The following is a 23,067-nucleotide window of genomic DNA, read 5'->3' on the forward strand; positions in this document are numbered from 1 at the left end:
TACACTTTTAAAGAGACTACACAGAACCTGCATAATTAAACTTTTCAGGATTTTTGTCAAGAATAATGTGTAACACAGTCTATAGTGAACATCTTACTTTTACAATACATAATAAATACTAAGTAAGGTAGATCAGTTCCTCAAAATGTTGCTTCACACTGAAAACTATTACCTTTTCTTTGTTGTCCAATGAAGAGGAAAGTCTAGGACTTGAAGCAGAGCGCATAACACCTGCAGAGTCCTTTTCTTTCTGAGCTTCTTTGGAAGCAGTAATCTCTGCAAGTGCACCATAACTACCAGTTTTTCTAAGACCTAACCTCCACGAAGCAGGAGATTCATCTTTCCTCTCTTCTTCTTTGGGAGAAACCTTGGTTGTAGATGTTGGAAACTATAAAACACATGTAAATGAATTTACATAATTAATTCACATTACCTGTGGTAATTCATGCTCCTTGCAGAGATTTGAGAACACAACTATTTTTTGTAATCATAGAAGTGTTGAATTCGTAGGGGAATTGTGGTGAGACAACCTACACACTCTTCTCTTAAATTAGTTAATGAGATAAGAAATGTAAGACTGGTCAGAGTATACAACTCCTCTAAAAGTTAGCTTAGAAAAACCCACACTTTGTAATACACACCATAATAATGAGATGCAAGCTTAGAAACATGCAAATCCAGTATCAACAGTTTCATTAAATGTTATTTTGCAACCTGCACACAAACCTGTGCACACCAGAACCTCACCATAGATTTTTCACCCTTAGTGGGCACAAGAACAATGCCAGTTTTGCGCAAGCCCTGCCTCCATGATGCAGGATCTACTGACTCCATGACAGGCATGATAGGAGGAATGAAATCATACTAAAGCCAATTAAGACAAGAGAAAGATGAAGATTGAAAGAATGGAAAATAGAAACAAAAGGTTGTTTTAAAACCAAGACAAAGTTTGTTCCTATGTTTGTGTTACGTAGCTCTTCATTACAGCACAAAATACCAAAAAGCAGTAAAAGACTTAAAACCTTAGTAACAGATTCTTATTAACCACAATACAACATGTTTAGCTAATTCAGAGACAGAATTACAGTTTGCATAGAAGAGGACAGCAAAGCCTGTTGACCTAACAAGGTCCATGGCCTAAACTCTCATATAGTTGAGAATACTGGAAGACACACTAACACACCTCTTACCTTTCTTATCTTCTTATCATATTTCATTCATATCCCTTAATCACATCCCATGCTAGCGTAGCTATCAAACCCATACCTTCACTCCCAGACTTGCCTTAGTTCAGCACCCTCAGACAGAAAGCAGCATTACTGAATGCCGTATAGACTGAAGGAACCCCAGATTCAAGCTTAGTACAATGCATCTGCACCACTTGTGAGCAACATACGGTTTGGCCACCTATGGTGTAAAAGCAGAGGAGTAGCTGCAGTAGCACAGATAGTGTGCTACTGCAGTGTATGAAGTATTTGAAGTGTTAGATATCTCAGGATATCCAGCATGCAAAGATAATTAACTGCAGTAAAAAACCTGGGTGGAGAGCACATCCGCTGAACTGCCCAACTGCCGCAAATGCTTGTATTACTGAAGTGATTTAAAAGAATACACTATATAGAGTAGGCCTATTTCCTTGCAGCAAAATTCATGCTATACCTTTGAATCCATTCCAGTTAGGCACAGTTAGCAAACCAGCAATTACTCACAACGTCTTCCCTACCTCACGTATTTGCTGTGGTTTGTGTGGAGAGCTTGTGGCTCTTGAGTTCTGTGCAGCTCCTGAGCAATGCAAATGCAGCTCCCATGACAGAGAACCGTTAATTCCTTACTGAGCCAGCAGGAACTGTTTAGATTAATGTCACAAGATCGCCCTGGAATCTAGCAGACGGCTAGACAGTCCAGCCACAAAACTCAGCGAGGGGAAACGGTAGTCACTCCTGCCGGTGAGCCATGCCCACAATTCCCCTTTTGCTCTCATGTTCTTTTGAGAGAAATCTTGTGGACATCTGCCACAATGATTTTTGTAAAGCAGCTCTTGGGATCAGGAAGGTTGGCCCAACGCTGTTGTACGGTATCACGTAGTATGATGCAGCTGGGTAACCTATTCCCTGCATCTGCTACACTGAAGTATATTGTTAGATGAATCTTCATTAGGTTCTATTGTGAATATGAAAGTATAACTCCAATAAGCTCCCGTGAGCTAAATACAATATGCATTATTTGCCCAGCAGTACCTCTTATCTCTCTACTATGGCTTCAGTATATCATGGCTTCCATTTCTCCTGAACATGATTTTCAGAAGCATCAGTAGAGGGTTATGCTTTGATTATGACATTTATAGAAAAGTTGTAAAGGAAGCCTTACTGGCTTTCTATCCAGTTTGTTTAGCCCTTCTAAAAGTTTGACTTGTATACCACCTTCTGACTACGCATTATTATCTACTATAAATTTTCCCCCAGGCATACATATCTTCCTTTTGACAAGTGAAACTAAAATTTATTCCAATTAACTTTTCACATCAAGCTGTAATAAGCTTCCTACGTGCAATATGGCTTTGCTAGCTAAGTTTTTGAGCTGTGCATTGAATAAATTATGTGTCCCAATTCTCTAGCTCTTCCATGAGGTCCTAACCATACTGAAATCAGTGTTGGGACCTATGGCACTTTCTACTTTGTATTTCAGGCATCATTTTCAACTTCTACACCTAAGCACTAGCTGAATGCTTCTAAGGACTCCTGAAAGTACCTTAGTCATGGCTGCTTCCCTTGCCATAAGTGCATCACAAATATAGGCACAGAGACACTAGACCTGTAGTTTCTGAAAATTTTGGAGGTGTCTAGCATAGAAAAGACTTTCAAAAGATGAAGTTCAGCTTCAGAAAAACAAGAACTCCAGTCACTGTGCAACAGATTTTTGCTCTTTCAAAAGGGTCTTAAATTCAGCTATTTCATAATTATGTATTTTAGATCCCTGTTTAAAAACAAAACCATTCAAAATTTTTAAAAATTGAAACAGTTTCTGCACAAAAACACAAAATATTTTAGGAATCTCTGCGTATTTTCATCAATTTGCTGGATAATCCAATCCAATTTTTATACAAGAATCAAAAAATGTATGCTTACACAGAAGAACCGAAATCTAAAATCCAAGAAAGGTATTTTATTTTACCTTCTTAACAGGTGATGTAGGTGCCCCTTGGCCACCGGCTACTGAAGGTGCTGTCACAGCTACTGATGCTGGTTGTGTACTTGTAGCATTTGCATTATTAGTTACAGCTGCCAAGGTTTTGGTCTTATCTGCAAAATATTTACAAGATTTTGATTTTAGTTTTTCATTCACAATTTCTTCACTTTCACAACACAGAGTTGAATTGCTTTTGAACAGATTTGACAGTCAACTTTCCCAACAGCATTTTATTATTTATTCCTCAGCGTTTTCCCCCCTCACTCCCAAGGTGTATCTTTGGTCCATATTTTTTCCATAATGTTCACGCATATAACTTTTTTTTTTTTTGTTGCTCAGCAAGTGTTAAACACTCAGAGATGCAGAGACAGAACCACAGGATCATTCAGGTAGAAAGTGACCTCGGGACATCACCTAATTCAACCATCTGCTCAAAGTAGGGTCAGTATTGTGTACAGACCAGGCTGCTTATGGCTTTGATGAGTCAGATCTTGAAAACCTCTAGAGCCTCCCCAGACAGCCTGCATTTTACTAGATGGCTAATGACTGTAAAAATTTAACAGTAGGAGGTATGTTGGCACGTAATAGTTAATTTCAACTACAGAAGATGCTAAATCAACGTAAAACATTCATTCTTGGATAACTGTGTATGTTGAGTGCAAGAAATAATTAACTGCACAGACAATCCAGCCAGTGATTCCCGTCAGTGGAATGAGATGAGGCAGGGACTTGTCCCTTGTTTTTCCAACCTAAGTTTCACTGTCCACCTATCCAATTCTGCTTTGTCCTTCCTGCCCACATTTCTTCCTCTGTCCTTTGTCTGCGTACCTTAACCCCTCTTACACAAACATACAGAAAGCATCATGGTTGTGATACAACAACTGTTGTCGCTGCACTTGCTTGAGCTTCATACTCTTACACCTCACTTCTGTTTTGCCTATTCAAATTGCGTGTTCTTTGGAGTAGGACGCTACATCTTATCTGTGCAGTATGGAGCAACATGGGGTTCAATCCCCATTTGTTTTGGCCCTACTGTACACATATCTTTATGCCTATGCTACCCATACTGCATAGGAGCAGTTGATTTAGAAACTAAGCAATGTTTTCATACTGTGTTCTCCTATCTAGCATTCAAATTCAGCAAAGTACCAATCTATGATCGGAAATTGTGTAATTAATAGTATTGCTGTTACACACTTGTTTTAGTTACGGACATAGTTGAACAGGTGTTTTGAATAATGAATTATGCAGTAAACAAACATGAATATATAAAAGAATCAGCGTACATGACTACCTGTGCACTTAATGGAAAGTTCTTTTTAAACACAAGTGAAAATAAATGGTGGTAAACTTCTAGGTCATGGTGATAAAAAGTTGAACGGGGCAACGTGGACTGACAGTACGCTTTGATGTGATGCACAGGCAGCTCTGCTGGAAATTTGCAAATGAGTAATACAGCTTTAAAATATACAGAAAAAGTTATGAGGAGTGAAAGCATGGAAGGAGAAAAATGGATTTTTCACAACTGTATTCTGAAATTATCTCAAAGACAGCAAGAACATAGTTGTATGTGACTGAGCTAATACTGACTAACTTTCAAAAAGCATTAAACTACCTCAAACAAAGTAAGTTTAAAGAACCTGAACTGCTGAAAATTTGATTTTTCAGCTTGTTTCCCTGTCCTTTAGGAGATGATAGAATCTCTCCTTGGTCTTCCAGACAGAAATAAACTTATTTTTAAACTGTATTCTCACATAATCAATGAAACAGAACATAAGTTTTAGGAAAACACTTCCAATATCTCAATAGATTAGAAATCACAGTTTCCAGTATTTCAAAATATTGAATGCTGTTAAAATATTTTACAGCCAGAACGTTTCTTATAATCTTTAAGATTTTTCACTAGAGAACTACCTTAAGCTGAATACTAGGAAAAAAGGGAAAGTACAAACTTGGAATTTAGACATGCAGCTCTGCGGGGAAAAGCTTAAAGTCTAGCTTGCCAAATAAAGTATGATAAATCCTTGTTGATATTAAAAAAACCAAAGTTTACATAAATTAATTCTTGTGTCACAGTCAAATTTTCCTGGCACAAACCATCTACTGGTAACGAAGAGAACACAGTTACCAGAGTCATAAAGTTCAGGAGACGTTACGGTTAGTTCAGTGACTGAGAAATTACTACATGTTACATATTACAAATGTTTTGAGTTTATCAGAGCTCAGTCTCTGTAAATAAAGGATGCAAGCATACTAAGCTGAAAGACTATTTTACAAAGCTTGACAGACTTTTTGTCCAGCTTAACACTGAAATGCTGGTTTATTTCAAAATACAAAGATACAATTAAAACATAATAGACAGTTTGATTTCACAACTTATTTTTATTTGTGCCTATGTTGAATATTTATGATATATTGGTTGGCTCTAAAATCCCTCCTTAGCCTTTCCTTTCCAGGTGATGAAATTGGAAAGAATGTTTTAAAATGAGAACTGACAGCTCACCAAAAAGGGTTACTCATTTTAAGGGGCATAAGTATAAATTATTAACAAGACATTTCTAATGACAACTAAGTATATATATTGTATTACTGCACTGTAATTCTAAAATTATTATGACTGAACATACTTCTTTAAACTCCGATTGTCTGACATTTGTTTCCTGATTTGAAAAAAAAATGATGCTATGCTGTTCCTACATCACTACTTGCTTTAAGACTCTGATAACTGTTCCAAGGAAAAAAAGGTAAATTCCAATGAAGAGAGAAGTACAGAGTAATGTGTTTCTCTGCATACAATTCCAAACTTTTCAAAGAACATGTCCCTTGAAATGACGTTGTATATGAAGTAACTGCTGACATTAGAATAACACCTTTAATAGTTTATTTCAGTACACGCCGAACAGTAGATATATGCACTGTTACTTTATGAATACCTGAGCTAAAATTGCCAGATTAATTGGTATTTACTTCAGGATGGCAAGAAAAAACAAGAATGTTTGCACTTCTGCTGTTCCAATCTCTATGCCAGTTCTAGAAGCAAACACTTAATTTCTGATTTAATCTTCTGACTTCTTCAATGTTTTCTGGCATACTACTTAAGGCTTACATTATTCCAACTGTTTGATTAAAAGTATCAATTGTTAAATAGCCAACCAAGTAAGAAGGTTAATAGCTCCAGTAAAGACATCTTTTTGATATCTCTGTTATGACTTGACTTTAGACATACATGAACTTGCTTTAAAATGATTGGAAGCTTAGTGGAATGCAGAAGAGTAAGTGAAACTTAAGACACTTAACTCTGTATATTAAATAATGATATTAACTAAGTAAATTTATAAAGCAAAAACTTGAAAGACAATACTCCAAATAACATACCTGTCTCTGCTTCAGATTCTGAGTCGTCATCCTCCTCCTCTTCACTAGAACAACTGGATTCATCCTTCTTTCCCTCCTCTTCCTCATCTGCTTTTTCTTGCTCCAGAGACTCTATACTAGATGCATTCTTTTCTTGCTCCATAATCAATGTCTCTTTACTGAGTTTGAAAGAAAATTTACTTACTAAGTTCAAAAAAAATTTCTAAGGTCTCTCAAGCAGGACTTTGCGACAACTTGTAAATTTATATTTTTTTATTAAGAGCTTATTATTTGTCCTAGCTTACTTACTTTTTGAATGTTTTCTGTGTCTGATTATTATCCATGTTGGCTGTGGATTCAATTAGGGGAGATTTCTTTTCCCGTTTTTCACTATGAAGCTTCAAAACATATAGAATGATGTAGTTAATTTCACAGAATGATTATCAGCGTGAAAAAATTACAAATGGAGGGAAATCTTCTCTACCTACTACAAACGCTAGAATGTGCATAAGCTTTCAAAATGTCAAAGTTCAAAATTTTAGAATCCCAGAAATTGTTATTCCCAATAAGTTGTTCTTTGCTGATGCTTTAGATCATAAAATGCCTGCTGGAGAAGGAAAATAGAAGAGCACCTTCTTTCTTCCGAGACACCATAACTGACCAAATAAGTACACAAAATAACCTCTGAGATGACTTGAATTGAAGCCCCAAATCAAACCTTTGTTTTTAATCTATACGCAGGTCTGAGCTGTGTAACATAACCATATGTATAACAAAGTGTAACATATATATGTATATCTTTATATGCAAAAGACTTACCAGATTCTGCTTCTTTTGCAATTCTTCTAAATATCCTAGAATATCTTCATCTGCCACATCAAACGCTGTCTGCCCCTGGAGAAGTGGAAGAAGTAAACCACCATAATTGTACAGCAGAATTCAAATACAACAGATTACGATGCCTTATCACATGATGATGCAGGTAAGGAGCACATTCAGATAGAGAAATTAGAAAAGTATAAGGCAAGCTCTGTTACAAACTGTTAGTCTGTCAGTAGTTGAAAACAATTTTGCAACATTACTTTTTTGGATAATTGAAACAGAAACATCTATACCTGATGAGTAAACACGTTTTTTAGGAGATAAAAACATGACTTCAGTACAATTTTACTGTTCTTTGATGGAAAAAAAAAACCTATCAGGGAAAATAAAATAGATTGAAAGAATATGATTCTCATTATATTAGTTCAACACAACTATCCCAATGGCAGTTGTATGGATGGATACGGAGCAGTTCAGTACCCTGTCCATCTTAGAATACCATATACAGCTTGATTTTTTAAAGTTTAAATTATTTAAGCAAGCTATATTAAATTTAAGTATTCACACTTTCACATTTTTACAGTAAAACTGTATTTTACATTTTACACTCCATTTTAGAAGAGATCTGCTACAACCATTTGTTCTTATCCTCCCTTAGCGTGTGATATCTATGGGACATGTACTGGATTAAACAGATCGTAATGTGATTCATTAACACAGAGCAATGCTGTCAGCTGGAATTTCTTCAGCTTCCCGTATCTTACATCTACAGTCACTGCAATTCTTAACTAGACCAGATGCCCACAGGACATAAGATTCTATCTTTAAAGTCTAAATTGGTAAAGATTTCAAAAAATGCCTTTCTTCATCTCTACTTGAAGATGAGAAAGGCTGAAGCTCACACAGTTTCACAAAGAAAGCCTCACTTACTTTGATGCTGCAGTACAGTGTTTCGCAATTGGAAGTTTGCATTCAAATATAAGAAGGCTGGAATCTAGGCAAAGTCCTAGATCCATTGGTGTAAATGCAGCTGCACCAAAACACTGGGTGGACATACTGAAATGTTGGGAGGATCGTGACAAGATCAGTCAAGTAAGTGCTTCTGTACAATAACGAGCAATAAAGACAGAGCTGTCATTTAAAAGTGGTCACAGCAGCTTATAAAGGAAATTGAAGGTGTTCATATTTGCCTCTGCTTATTTCAGTTTCTCATAATGTTAACTAAAGGCAAACAAATTCCTAATACACTGTGAAGGCTATCTTAACTGGTTAGAAAGGATGGACCTTCAACCACTAACTTTCACATCCATAAAACTTGTGACCATACAGCAGAAGCACATGCACCTTTCAACAAGTATTACCCAAAACAGCTTGAAGTCCTGCCACATGTGAACTACTCCAATTAGTATAACACAGCACTAACCAGGAAACTAAAAAACAAAATTATCTCAAGATTATATCTGCATTATGACTACAGTTTTTAATCTGGTGTTCTATTTTTAGGTTGCTATTAAATGGGTTTATTAAAAAAAAATGAGTTAGACCTACCTTCATCACAAAAAATCATTTTGCAAAAACAAAAAATGTTGCAGTTGGAAGGTTATATCTACACCCAATCCATAACAATTAATACCTGAAGTCAAGTGCCTGAACAATAATGGGCTGAGTTCCCTGAGATGCTAAGCACCTACAACTGAAACCAAATCCGGATAAGTTTTCAATCTCCGTATCTCCAAAAGCAAAAATGCTTACTGGCTTACTTCAGAACACAACGGGCAAAAATTTCCAGGCTTGCACAGACAAGCCCATACGCCAAATGGAATAGCTTATATCTCTTTCTACCTTCTTTATTCTTATTCTTGCCCCAGTTGAGTGGAACGCGTTTTCATGAGAGTGCTCTCTGGAATATCACCCTCCACATTCTCACAACCCCAGTAAGAAGTCTAACAGAATACTTGATGAACTGGCTTCTATTAATTGCATCAGCTTTTGATTGGCTGATACAAAACACAGTTATACAGCTGATATTTAGAAGTTCTATAAGCATTATACAGAAACAGAGGTGAAGTTATTTGAAATTTAATTCCAGGTTTCATTGATTTTATTAGAAGCAACCTCAATTTCTAAGCAAGAAAAAGTTGACAAAGACTAAACATGTTAAGCAGCAATAATTTTGCCCTTATAGAGAGTAAATAATTGCTAATTCATGATCTGTATCTGCGTATTTTCCTAATTTATTTTTAACAGTTTATGAAAAAATTCAATGAAGAATCCATCTTAAAAGTTGGCAGGTAATTTACATATACAGTATTGACAGAAACTGGAAGCACATCAGAATCTCTCTGTGAAATGTGGTGCAAAGAGAAGAAAGAGAGCTTCAGCACTTACACAGTTGGATGAAAAGGTTTGGATCCTTGTGATACCTATGTGGATCATGAATATACTTACATCTATTGGAAGCAAGATCTTGCAAAGCCGGAAAGCTATGCAGGCCTTTGCGTAAAAGTCAAGGAAATACAGCTTAAGAAGCATTCAAGTTATGTCTAGGGAGTCCAGAGATGCCTGCAAGTTTCTTCCAGAGCACCCAAACCAGCATATAGTGGTAACTCTTTAGTATGCCAACATAAGCTGATTTTAAGATTTAAAACACTATCCAAAGGCATCATCACTGTCTTCAGTGACCAAATGAAAGCCTGTATGCAATCCATCAAGTCACTAATTCTGTACCTCTGAAACGTCACTAAACCCATTTTATTTTGAATTTCCCTGTCAAAGATTACATGGATCATTTAATATAGAACTAAGCATAAAGTGGGCCTAGAAATTAATTTAGACAATCAAGAGAATTTAGTTTGTAACACAAAACATGCTGTTTTGACAAAACATGCATTATATAAATTTCCACGTACAGTAAACAGCAGTTTATCATCACTTTTCTTACCCTGGCTTCTAAAGTCACTTTAGAGACCAGAACTTTGTATCTTGACAAGGATTACATAAAAATCCTACCACTTTGTTGACAGCCTCCATATCACATAGGTTTTCCACTAAAATGCGACATGCTTCTTCTTTACCCCAGTGAGCAGCAGCATGAAGTGGTGTCCAGCCATCATAATCTTTAATATTTACATCGTAGCGAGCCTGTATTAAAAGCCTAAAGAAATTTAAAGAATTAGATCTCAACACTGCTGACAGGGATGGGTGGATAAATAAACTGTTACAAAATCATGAAGTTATTCTATAACAATACCCTTCTCCTTTTTCATCATACATATTTTAGTTGGGCTATTGAGAACTGATTAATTTTGTTTCCTCACAGAAACACTCGCCTTTTCATTGTTAAATAGGTATATATATTTTTAAGGAAAATTCAAGTAAAATAGCCTTTTCCATTTTCTACTTTATTCACTTCCAAGTCCATTGTTTCTATACAGTTAGATATTTTTCTCCACATGCGCAGTAGTAGAGAAAAACATTACAAGGCTCTGTGGACCTTAAAGTAGCGATACTTACACAGTTAGGGTATATGCTCTTTTTCATTCATATTACAATACAGAACTGTTCCCATCACTGCCAAAGCAGTCAAATATATTTACAATCACAGTAAAGCAATAGGATCAATAAAAGCAGAGCTGTGATGAAAACGAACTTAAACCTCTGTTACAGTATACACTTGTATTGTATTGTATTACTGAAAAGCTACCTGTGAATTACGGGACACCAAATGCCTGAAGCTTTCCAGGAAAGATTTCATGAGTCATGATTTTCAACAACAGTATCAAAAAAGCAAAAGTAAATTCTCTGTTCTTTAGGTCTAAAAACCTTTAGTCTGGATTACAAACCCTGCTTTATGCATGCAAATAAATACAGTGTCTTGAAAATATGCATCAGTCAGAATGCTAACTGGCACTATAAAAAGGTATTAAGCTTGTTTATACAGTTGGATTTAGAAACAGGCCAAGTTTTTTGTCAACTTTCTTCTTTTAAGTAAGTATTTAAGCCTAAATATATGCATACTATTCATATTTTGAATGACTTCATGTAGAAAGCTAACAGCAGCATGATTTATGAGTGCCTGAAAACATAAAATCAAGCTCTGAGGAAAAGACAGTTCTAGGGATTATTTTCCAAGATGCAAACCCTAAGTCAGAAGTGTCCAATCCTATCAATTCCAAGTATCATTACATCAACAAGACAATCAAATATGAAAAATTTCCCTTTAAACTACACTTACTTTAAGACTTCTGTATAGCCCTTAGCAGCAGCTACATGAAGTGCTGTACCACCAGATTTTGCATGCCTGACATCATTTATATGGCCGCTGTTGAGCCACTGTCTTGCATCTCTTAGCATTATTCGTTCTTCTTCTTTTCGAGCTGCCTCTATGTCAACCCCTAATTCAGACAGGGACGGGGAGAGGGGAAGAGAGGATACCAACTATTTTAGTTCAAATACTTCATTTCAGTTACGTAACCAATCTTATACATGTTTATGTGATATAATAAAATAACAGCTAAACAACAGGAATAATGTTCACAGTTAGATATTAATATCTTACTGAAGATTAATCCCAAGAGGTTATGGAAACAATCATTATTTTATGATACTCTGCATGCATAATGCAGTCTTTCCAAAAGAAGGAAGGAAAAAAAAAAAGAAGAAAGCTACTAAAACTGGCTCTTAAATTTGAAGAAAGTCTGCCATCACAGTAATAATCACTGAAGCGACCTGTTAGAAAACAAGAAAACTTATATTTTAACCTTCTAAACACATAAGTCTGGCTCAATGTGTCTGTAAAAAGTAGAAAACAGCTACAGCTTTTTTACAAGGAGGTATCTACGAGAAGAGGAACAGCCTAGCTTCTCAACATTAATGAATACTTACAAGAAATATAGAGCTATATTTTTTACGCTTTCTAAAGACTATCTCGTTACAACCTCTTTGTCTTCTATCACTGTGAAACAGAACCTTAGATAGCCAAGCCTTTGGAAATCTCCCTTCATAACTCAGGTAAAAAGAATCAAAAACACTGAAACCTTTTTGTAGTACATCTCACAAAAAATTATCATACAGTGATGAAAAGGGAAGAACACAATATTACATTTACATGTATACACATCAGGTTAAACAGATTGAAAAAAAACCCCAGACCCCAAATAGGCAAAGCAAAGCATGTATTGGGCAAGCATTTTTCAATTACTATCACGTGGGGTGATCTGAAAAAAACCATAGCAGGAAAAGGGTCTTGAGGAGAACTATGCATGAGCATTGCTCTCTCTATGCTGACTGAACAGTGACAACTTTGTAAGGAAAAGGACTTAGGAATTGTGGTCATCAAGAGCACAAACCATATCTGGGTTGACCTTCAACAGAAGATCAGTGGGCCAGCCTTCAACAAAATTATTTTATGTGTATGGTTGTTCTAATCTGGGGTCACTGGTACGCAGGGACTTGGGAAAAATTTCTCGTGGAGCAAACCATTAACTTTGGACATAACAAAACCAAGTGAAATCTAGAAAGAGGTACTGGTTTACTAGATAAAACCACAAATGACAACAGTAGTCCTTACATCCTATAAAATAGAAGTTAAGATCATTTTTTTAAAACACTGAAGAGACAGATGTTCCCTGACTCAGATCTAATTCTGCCTTCTTTCAGTATTTCCTGCTGAAGCTTCATCTGTCCCCAAAATGTTTTCCTCCAGCGAACATGTTTCTATCACATAACTTTCCTAACTGTCCAACTAATCAAAGCACAATATAAAGCAGACCACAAACAAGACTATGCAAAAATAGAATGCCTCTTTTCAAAACTACTCTACATAATTCATTAATTTTAACTCATTTTCAAAGCCTTTGTAATGAACAGCAATTTCAGGCTCTAATGCCTTCAAAGAAACTGTGTGCTATTAATCCTCTACAGTGTGAATGAGTGCCCAGAATATGGAAACCAAATGAAACCCAACTTGACTGTTGCCCATTTAGATATCCAGCAGAAACTGAGCTAAGGGATGGAGCGGTCTTCACTAAAGACATTCTTAATATCATAAAATGAAAATATACAGATAATATAGCAATCATCACATGTAGTGCAACACATTGTCCTATGGTGTAAAACATGATAAAACAGATTATAATAAAACAGATTCATCAAGCTCTTATCAATCCACTGGCAACTAGAAAGCCAGAGCAATAAACTGGCAAACTGAAAGCAATTATATTGGCACTGTTGAAACACCCTTAGACAGCAGATAACAGACTGATATATTCATTATGTTACATATGATTTAGTATTTCACAGATGCTGCAATTCCCCAATTGTACAGCAACAAAACCCTTGAAAATTATATGCCCAAATCAAATTTTCCTGAAATGCAGAAAAGAATGTAATTATTACATGCTTTTGGAAACACAACATGTTATTTGTTTGGTTTGTAGTAGCATATGACAGTGCTACCACAGAGTTGACTGCTTTTTTATTATTATAATTTCATCAGTTCACACCATAACAGAGATTCCAAGTATACAATAATGTAAAAAAAAATTCAAAAAAGAAAAAAAAAAACACAGAAAGATCAGTTGGAGAAAAGATTCTGTTCACTAAGGAAATCTGGTAAAACATTATGCTAAGGACAGCTGAAAAGATAAACTTTACTAAGTATCATAAAATAACTGAGGCAGGTTATACATTAAAGTGTTTCAAGCAGTTGACTGAATTCCTAGACTCATCCACTTAATCAACTGAAACAATAATTTCAGTCTTGGCAATTTAATAAAAATTAATAGAATTACGTTTTATCAGAAACTGATGAAATCCTATTAATCTGGAGGCTAATTTTGCAAGACACAGGAAGATACAAAAGACTGCTGAAGCACTAAGCAGAGGAAAAAGCTAAAATGTACTTGTTTGAAGAAAGCTGTGGTAAAAATTAAATACATGGATGTTTCTAAAATGGTGTCTCTCAAGACAACCCGTGACTAAATAAATCTGAACAGAGATTAAATTTTACATATCTAATAATCTTTATAATTCTGACAGATATGAAGAATGAAAACCAGGAACTTTGAATCATTGACATATTAATAATCATGTATTCTCATTTGTCCCAAAGGCTGCTACATCCTGATGTATGAACTACTGCAAACTGTAGCTTCCTTGGGCCTTTGCATCTGCTTGTGTTTCAGAATGACACAGCAATACAGATCAGCAGATCCTGGGAAAATAATTCTCTAGAGTACAGTCATTTACATGTCAGTGTTGCCTGCAAAACACTACTATGCAAATAAATATTTATATATCATCTGTTAGTCACATTTATGTCCATCCCCCTTTTGCATGCCCGAGGTCTAGCTGTGAATCTTCATCAGCATGAGTAACCTTATCCATCTGAAGAATATTACATAAATTCCCATCAGTGTAAATCTGTGTGTGGCCGGTCATTTTGAGGCACTTTTGTATAAAGGAAGAAAAGAGAAAAAGTTCTTCCCAAACCCTGATCTTAAACTTCTAACAGTTAATGTCTAAACATACTTGACAGGTATGCCTAAAGACCCAAAGATTGTGTCCAAATAGCAATGCTTTTGAAGAAAACGTACCTAATACTGCATAAGACTTCTATCAATATCACAAACGACTGCATTTCTGAAGCCCAAACAAGATCTAATGGCTGCAGAAGACTAATGACTGCATCAATAAATTATTTCACAAGACAGTAAATTTCTGATCGTATTTCAACAGAAGAAAGTAGGAGAATCTTGCCAAACTAAATAGAATATCCCACATTACTAACTGGCACGAAAATGAGAATTTAACTTTGTGTCATAGAAAAAAAGCTGCTCTCTGAGATAAGCTAAATACAATTCCCATTATTAATCACAGAAAACGAATGTAAACAGCCTTTATTACACCTTGTACAGACCTTTCTCCTTGCTTTTGTTTTCCAGACTCTATTAAGATATCAGGGAAAAAGAAAATGCTCGTCATACGTTTCAAACACTTTCTTCATATGGCCCATAGATGGCAATGCGCTGCCTCCCAGCTCAACTTCAGCTGGAGTATTCACTCACACCACCAGTACATTTAACTTCTGGCAGCCTAACAACTTCTTAAATCATTAATAATTTATTGCTAAATGCTTTCATTTTTTTCTGATCAACAAGTGTTATTCAACAGTTCCAAACAGGTTTGAAAACAGTGTGCCGTTCAGTGAGCATTTAATGAAATTCAGTGTAAATTTAAATGCTGAATCATTGTTTCAGGACTCCTCAGCCATATAAAGGCATGTTTCATAGATACTGCATGGAAGATCAACCCACTTTTTACTTCATGTAGTGAATGTTTATATACAAATGTAATAGTTCGCATTTTATCCACATAAACAAAGCTGAGTTAAGCAATACACCCGAGAGAGTCTTGTTACATTTACCTATAACTAAGAATGAGGAACATTTGCATCTCCTTGGAAAAGGAGAAGTGATCTCTCTAATACTTACTGAATAGCTACCATGCTGTATCACGAACTCCTGATTCACCTCGCGTCACCTCTCCCCACTAACTCACCTCCCAAGAACGCTTCCTATAATTCAAAATAACTGCTTAAGCAGTTAAAAAAATATTTTAAGAGGACTTCTGATGATAAACAGCTAAAAAAATCACTTCAAAACATTACACTTAACCCTACTTGAGACCTGAGGAAAGGCAACATTTAAAACTGGCCAGGGCTAACTGGGACTGAAGCAATAGCCAAGCAACATCTCTCTTAACTCTGCTAGCTTTCACAAGTACAGATGAAAATTTTACACTAGTGACAAAAGACAAATTCCATAACTACAAAAAGCTGAAACATTGCAGAGCAGAAACATAAGCGATTGTAATAAACTGGGAATAATAATATCTTAAATGCAGTTACAGAACTCTGTGGATTGCAGTGGCATCTATATACATGGGGTTGGCTCATGATAAAGATATCAGCCATATGGAGAAACAACAAAACAGGTCCTACGAGAAGTTTTTTTTGTAACACACAAAATAGTTAAAACATGTGGCATGCAAAGAGAATAGTTGTTCAGCACTAATAATAACAGAATAATTTCTATAAAACTCATAGTTTTCCTCTTTGTGAAGTGTGTGTAACTGTGTCAAAAAATCTTTATACCTTATTACGGCATGTACATAATTTATCTTCTCACAAAGTATAAAAGTAGGCTAGGTTTTAAGCTTAAAAATTAATTAAGCCAGTAATTTCCCTTTGAAGAAAACCGAAAAAAGACATTCCCCTTTGTAGAAAAATGCCTTCCTTACTATCGGAGTGCTATGGCTTCACTTACAGGGTAGCTAGTCTGTTAGTTCAGAACTACTGCAGAGTTCATTGTATCCACAGGGTCCTGCTATAAGCGCAGCAGAACACAAGGTGGCCTCGTCTGGGGATCTGTGGCCCACAGCCTGAACCAAGGGTCACAATTTAGAAGTGTCATATATGGAGATCAGAATAACTGAAGAAAGATAGATATTGGATAATAGTAATACAAAAGCTCTCTTCTTTCATGTCCATCATGCCTTACAACAGAACTTGTAAAATAGAAGATTAATTTGGATCACTGACCATGCCCAGGTCAGATTTTGGAGTCCGAATGCTAAATCAGAATGAGCAAACACTGCAGATCTTGTATTAAGCCTGTAATGTCACACATAACTGAATTGTGTCCTATTCTATAACTTATTTCTGTGAATTTAGTGTCTCCAGAGGCTAATATTTTTTATCCTGTAGTTAGACACGTCTTCAAAGTATAATTTGATACCTGTGAAAATTGGGCATAAATATGAATTGATGACCTGTAGAAGGCTGAATAGTTGCACAACTGGAAGGCTCTGTTTGAACTTTTCCTATAAAGACTGAAGGTCTGCGAAAGCAGTAAAAAAGGTGATTCTCCTCAGATTTCTACCAGAAACAAACATCAAATGTCATCACTTACATATATCTGAAATCACAAGGAACCTGACTGATCTTTCCACGCAATCTTTTGTCACCAAACAACTCTGACTGCTGACGCCAATATGCAGGAAGCCACACTCACAACATTAAACCAAGCAATGCAAAAATGAAACTACAATTAATGTTGGAGTAAATACACAGGAAAAGGTTGCAAGGCAAGACTGTTACTGCAAATGTCTACTCAATTTTCACACTGCATGTTTTACCTGCGTAGAGGTAAGATTTTTTGGCACCCAGGTTTGTTTATTTGCAAAATAAATTGGCTGATCTTCCATTACCAGTAACACTGAGACAGGGCTGATCTTTCCACAGACCCTACAGTTAACTTGCATTATCAAAACTGTGGCACTGCTTTATTCTATACAAGGAGCGATGCTAAAGCTGGAGGGAAAATTGCATTCAGCCACATGTATAGTCAAAGATGAAACTGTCACAACGCATCAGTGTTAATTCCACATTCACAGAAACAATTAAGTTGCTATTTTAGAGCTATTAAGTTCTCTACCCACAACATACACACAATTAGGCACTTTTCAAGTGATCATGATAATGGCTAAATAATCATTCTATAAATAACATTAACTTAATACCCAAGCTAAGGGTGCATATCTTTAGAACCTTATCGCTGAGATAACTGTCTCATGATTTAGTTAAGATATGAACTACAAGTTCACATCCAGTTCATACCCTTTCTATTCCATTCTCAATCACAATCATTAAATGTTTCCCATGATTTCATCCCTGCAGATAGAAGCCCTTCAGACACAAATTCAGAAGGAGGGATGCTGCATGCCTTCTTCCCTGCTTCTGTGAAACTGAAACTCCTAAGCGGTCTAACAGCAAAACAAGATAGACAGAATACATATATATAAATGCATTCATATAGATGTGTGTCTGTGTAAATATATGCTCATATATTAAAAATTAAAATTATATATATATATAGGCTATATGATACAACCACAGACTTTAGTGCCCTGTTAAGACCAGGAAGGCAGAAATGCTGTCAGGGATGTTCATAGTGTAATCACTGTTCAGGAGAGCATCCAGTTCCTGTTCTCCACATAGGGAGGTCAAACCACTCTGAAGCACAGCTCTAGCAAGTTTTGTCTCACCTGACATGGTGCCTTGTTCAACCAATATATTTTTCAAATCATCTTAGAAAGACCAATCTTCTGAAAATCCTCTAGCTAGTCAGCAAGCCAACTGACATTAAAATGTAAGAGGAATGCTTGAAAAACAGGTTTTCATTGGTAACTGAAATTTAGTATTTTAAAACAACCTGCATTATTCCTTTATAAGCTAACAGCTATAGCATGGGAACATCTACATTCTTCTGACTTATTCTCAGACTTATAAGGACAGTATCATAGATAGTTTATTGTAAGCTTTAGATATGAAATATGTGAACCACACTAAAATTTTCACTGAATTGTGGCATTTAGTTTGGGTTGCCAATGCTAATTTTACAACTGGGCTGCTGAAAATAATTAAATTTGCAAAAGAATAAAAATTAGTATGTAATGTTGAATCTCTGCATTGTGAAAATGTACGTAAAACCCCCAAGCAACAAATAATAATTTTTATTAAAAAAAAAAAAAAGCAGTAAAATATAACTAAGAGATTTTGGAAAAGAGTTCTTTTCCCAAATAATGTAAATTTTACAAAGAACTACTACATTCAATTAGTGTAGCACATCAGGAAAAGTCAAACGTTCAAAAACAACCTTAAAGAATTTAGGCTGAGGCACATTCCAGAAGCAACTCTCCAGCAAAGATTGACAGTACTGTTAGAAAAGAGAACAACAACTGTATTGTTTCCAAACTAATTAAAATAGACAAATGGTTGTACAGGCAAAAAAAAAATATTTGCAACTATCTAATCTCATGTTCTTTGTGGGTTAACTATAAGAACTGGTAATCAAAACTCAGTTAACACTACCAAATAATTAAATCAAGGCCTTTGTAAAATCTCTACTTGTGTGTATCAGTAGGTATCTCTTATTCCCCTGCATATCACATCATCCACTTTCTTTTTACCATTTGTTTTTGGCATTAAATGTGTTTAACCATACAAATTACATCAGGCAAAGCCTGACGCAATTAGTAGTTTACTGTTAAATTATGTAAATCTGTCTTAGAGATACAAATTAAATGCCACAAAAAAATATTAACATTTCTAAGAAGGAAGAAGCCTTTTAAGAGGTAGGCTGGGGTCTAGAAGTAATGTAGATGCAGTCGCCTTGGACACCCCCCGCAAAGGTTCCATCTTCACTCTGAATGTCATGTTCCTCAATATATAACTCAGACCACATCACCCCAGTTCTTGTACAGGGAGTTCTGGGATGGCAGTGCATTTCTATTGGACTCAAGACTGTCAGTCAACAACAATGGAATATTCTTTCCTCTGTGGAATGGAAAAAGCAGAAACTTTCCAAGATCTTTCACTGGAAAACCCACCTGAGGACTGGAACATGGAAAACAGCAGTGTAAGGAGGGGAAAAAAAGCAGGGAAAACCAAGTCAATATGCTTTTTCAAAGGCCAATTTCTCTTGTAAAGACACCACTGCCAGTACTGCCCTAGCAATTTTCTGGGAGCAAGATGCATATATTTAGGGTATACATTTTTAAACAATACTGTCAATATACTTGATACCTACCCATTAACTGTTACATGAATGCTCACCTATGTAGTGCTCTCGGAAGAGTACACAAAACCAGGAGGACCTTAAAGGTTCATGATAGGTTCTCAGGCCTAAAACAAGTGCAATCTAAGATTCCTTATCCGAAGAAGTACTTTCAGACATTTGGCATTGTAGAAGGGCATTCAGAAGGTCAGAAACAAAGGGTGATTTGCAGAATACAGTAGAGTTGTTTACTCTTGTTTTATTCTAGGATTTCTTGTAGTCAACAGAAAGAAGCAGCTACCTTAGAGCTGGATTAATCTCATCCTAAAACTGAGATCTGAGTCACCCTAGAAGTGCCTATTTCTCTCCTCTCTAAGGCAGGAATCTCTTTAGACACAGTCTAAAGATGGGATACAGAAGTCTATATCTCCAATGCAGTGAATACCATCCATAGTATCTGAATACCACCTAAATTGTATTGAGTCAAGAGAATGCAGGAATCCAGTCAACACCTGGGTTCAACACTTCTGAACTCTTTCTTCACAAGAGACTGGGCTGAGTAAAAATGCCTAGAAGACAGCTTGAGCACTATACATTATATTGACAATTCTCTTTAGAAAATAAAATCATTGATTTAAAAATTCCTAGTTTAGCATAAGTTTTCAAAATATATTTTAAAATATCCTTCCATATTCAAAATTACCTTGTCTATTTACTTCATTCTGAAGCAGCTCTTCCATTGCCTCTTCTTCAGCAATATCTAATGGAGTGTCTCCTTCACTATTTACAGCTCCCACATGTGCTCCTTGACTAATTAAATACCTGCCAATTGAAAAAAAAAAACCAACACAACCCATAAGCAACATAGTAAAGCTGATGCAAAAAAATAGCAGCCACTAGGATACCATATGCAATGGGTATATACATGCACACATATTATTCATAGAAACAACCGTATTACGTATAAGTGAAAAACCTCATGACTGACTACAAACCCTGAATACCTGTATGTCTTTTCACCATAATACCCATTAATACAAATAGCACTCTGCTCTTCAGTTTGCCACAAGGACTCCTGACACATTTAAACACCTACTTGCAAGAACTGAAAGAAGAAAACAGTTAGACGATGAACAAAAGCGAACACAAGGCTAATAGGGGTTGAACCACTGATTCCCATGAGCTCCCCATATTAAGCCGCTCTTCCTAATTCAGCCTTCCAGATTCAGTGGCACATTAAGTTTCTATACTTTGCCAGAATGATGACTCCTGGCCTCTGAGGCAGCTTCATAAAGTTAATAAAACCAGAATCACCTCTACTCCTAGGTATTTGTAAGGTCAGCTTTTGGTGAGGAAAGAGGCAAGGGGAGAAAGGAAGCAGTACCTCACACTCTCTTCCAATCCCACTAAGTGTTTTCTTACTTAAAGTAACTACTGTTTTAGGAGTCGACAATCCAGACTCAGTGGAATTTATTTCTGAATTTCAAATTAACTTAAATGTATCAATTCCAGCAATAAGTTGCATTAAACCATAAAGTTATTGAGGACCTCCAGCTTAATATAGTCTGTTTCTAAGTAGACAATGAACAATAATTAAAACATCAATACAGACCAGTCTTATACCTTCTGACCATATCATTTCCACTTTCCTAACAAATTCAACTGTTTGATCCACGACAGGACTCAACACAAGCGAAAAATTGCAAAGATACCTCCTGTCTTGCAGAGCTTAATTTAGACTTTCCATATATTTGAGAAAAAAAAAATAATCAGGAAATACTCAGACCCGAAGAGCTAGCTATCCATTTGGTAACAGGTGCATGAAATCAAAAGTGCTTTCTTAACCTCACTGCTGCAGAATGCCAGATGATGCAGGAGCCAATCACAAAACTAATCCAACACCAATACAAATGCTTTGAGGTATTTCTGCTTAACTACTGCCAATTAACAATAACAGATTCCAAATCTAGGATCATATTTTCCTTATATTTACTCAATAACTCAGGATCAAGTACTCTCATACATTTCTATGTTTTAATGATTTAAATAGCACTTGTTATTAAACCTCTGTAATTATGTCAAGAAGAGGTAAGAACTGACAGATCACAAAATGGAAATGAATCCTCAGAACTGTAACCGTATCTCCCAGGATATGCACCATCAGTTGCCACCACTCACTTTGGTGCTGGTATGCAGTGCTGGTTTTATCCTGTTCCTCTTAAAAGAGTGCTGCTGTGACTCTTATCTCTCTCCAGTTTAAAGACTCAACTTCTGCAGGAATGAAAATCTAATACAAAGTAACAACATTTCTCAGCAACACCAGCTATACTGTTTTAACAGTGACACAGCCTGCCAGGTTACAGATCAGGTAATTGCTACGCAGGGTGCCTGCTACACAGGCACAAGCCGCAGTGGGGAAATATAACTTTCTTACAAAGTCAAAACGCTGATCCAAAAACCGAAGTCAACCACTGTATTGGGTCTGGCTGAGACAGAGTTTCCCCCTGGCAGCCCCTCATCGTGCCGTGCGTTGTACTGGTGGCTCGAAAGGTGCTTGCACGGCACCAAGGCGCTCTCTCCAACATTCCCCCCTCACCAGCAGGCCGGGCTGGGCAAGACCTTGGGAGGGGGCACAGCCAGGGCAGCTGGCCCCAGCTGACCAAAGGGATGTTCCATGCCATAGGATGTCCGCTCAGCAATAGAAGCTAAGAGAAAGGAGGAGGAAGGGGAGGGCATTCATTATTTACGACATTTGTCTTCTGGAGCAACCTCTACACATACTGAAGCCCTGCTTCCTGGGAAGGGGCTGGGCATCGCCCGCTGGCGGGAAGCAGAGAATAAAATCTTTGTTTTCCTTTTGCTTCCGCACGCGGCCTTTGCTTTTGCTTTTATTAAACTGCCTTTATCTTGACCCACGAGGGGGTTTTCCCCTCTCATTTTCTCCCCCCACCGTCCTGCTGAGGAGGGGTGTGATAGAGCAATTTGGTGGCACCAGGCGTCCAGCCAAGGTCAACCCACCACAAGCACTGACAAAAATATCTTTATAAAAAATTCCCAAGTCAACATTCATGTTCTTTCAAGTTTCTTT

At 36.5% G+C, this 23,067-nt stretch overlaps 1 protein-coding gene across 3 annotated transcripts in view; it reads right to left on the reverse strand.

Annotated features, from left to right (window-relative positions):
- PPP1R12A (protein phosphatase 1 regulatory subunit 12A) overlaps positions 1-23,067 on the reverse strand; it is a 123,894-nt gene that overhangs the window by 38,598 nt on the left and 62,229 nt on the right. For all 3 annotated transcript variants that reach the window (XM_064450133.1, XM_064450140.1, XM_064450124.1), the window contains exons 3-10: positions 20,683-20,801; positions 11,597-11,756; positions 10,372-10,516; positions 7,360-7,434; positions 6,850-6,938; positions 6,562-6,719; positions 3,172-3,299; positions 173-388 (exon numbers count right to left, since the gene is read on the reverse strand). In XM_064450133.1, the coding sequence (XP_064306203.1) occupies positions 173-388; positions 3,172-3,299; positions 6,562-6,719; positions 6,850-6,938; positions 7,360-7,434; positions 10,372-10,516; positions 11,597-11,756; positions 20,683-20,801 (1,090 nt within the window). The remainder of the gene's footprint in view (positions 1-172; positions 389-3,171; positions 3,300-6,561; positions 6,720-6,849; positions 6,939-7,359; positions 7,435-10,371; positions 10,517-11,596; positions 11,757-20,682; positions 20,802-23,067) is intronic.

Source organism: Phalacrocorax carbo, chromosome 1 (genome assembly GCF_963921805.1).
Source record: "Phalacrocorax carbo chromosome 1, bPhaCar2.1, whole genome shotgun sequence".
NCBI lineage: Eukaryota > Metazoa > Chordata > Aves > Suliformes > Phalacrocoracidae > Phalacrocorax > Phalacrocorax carbo.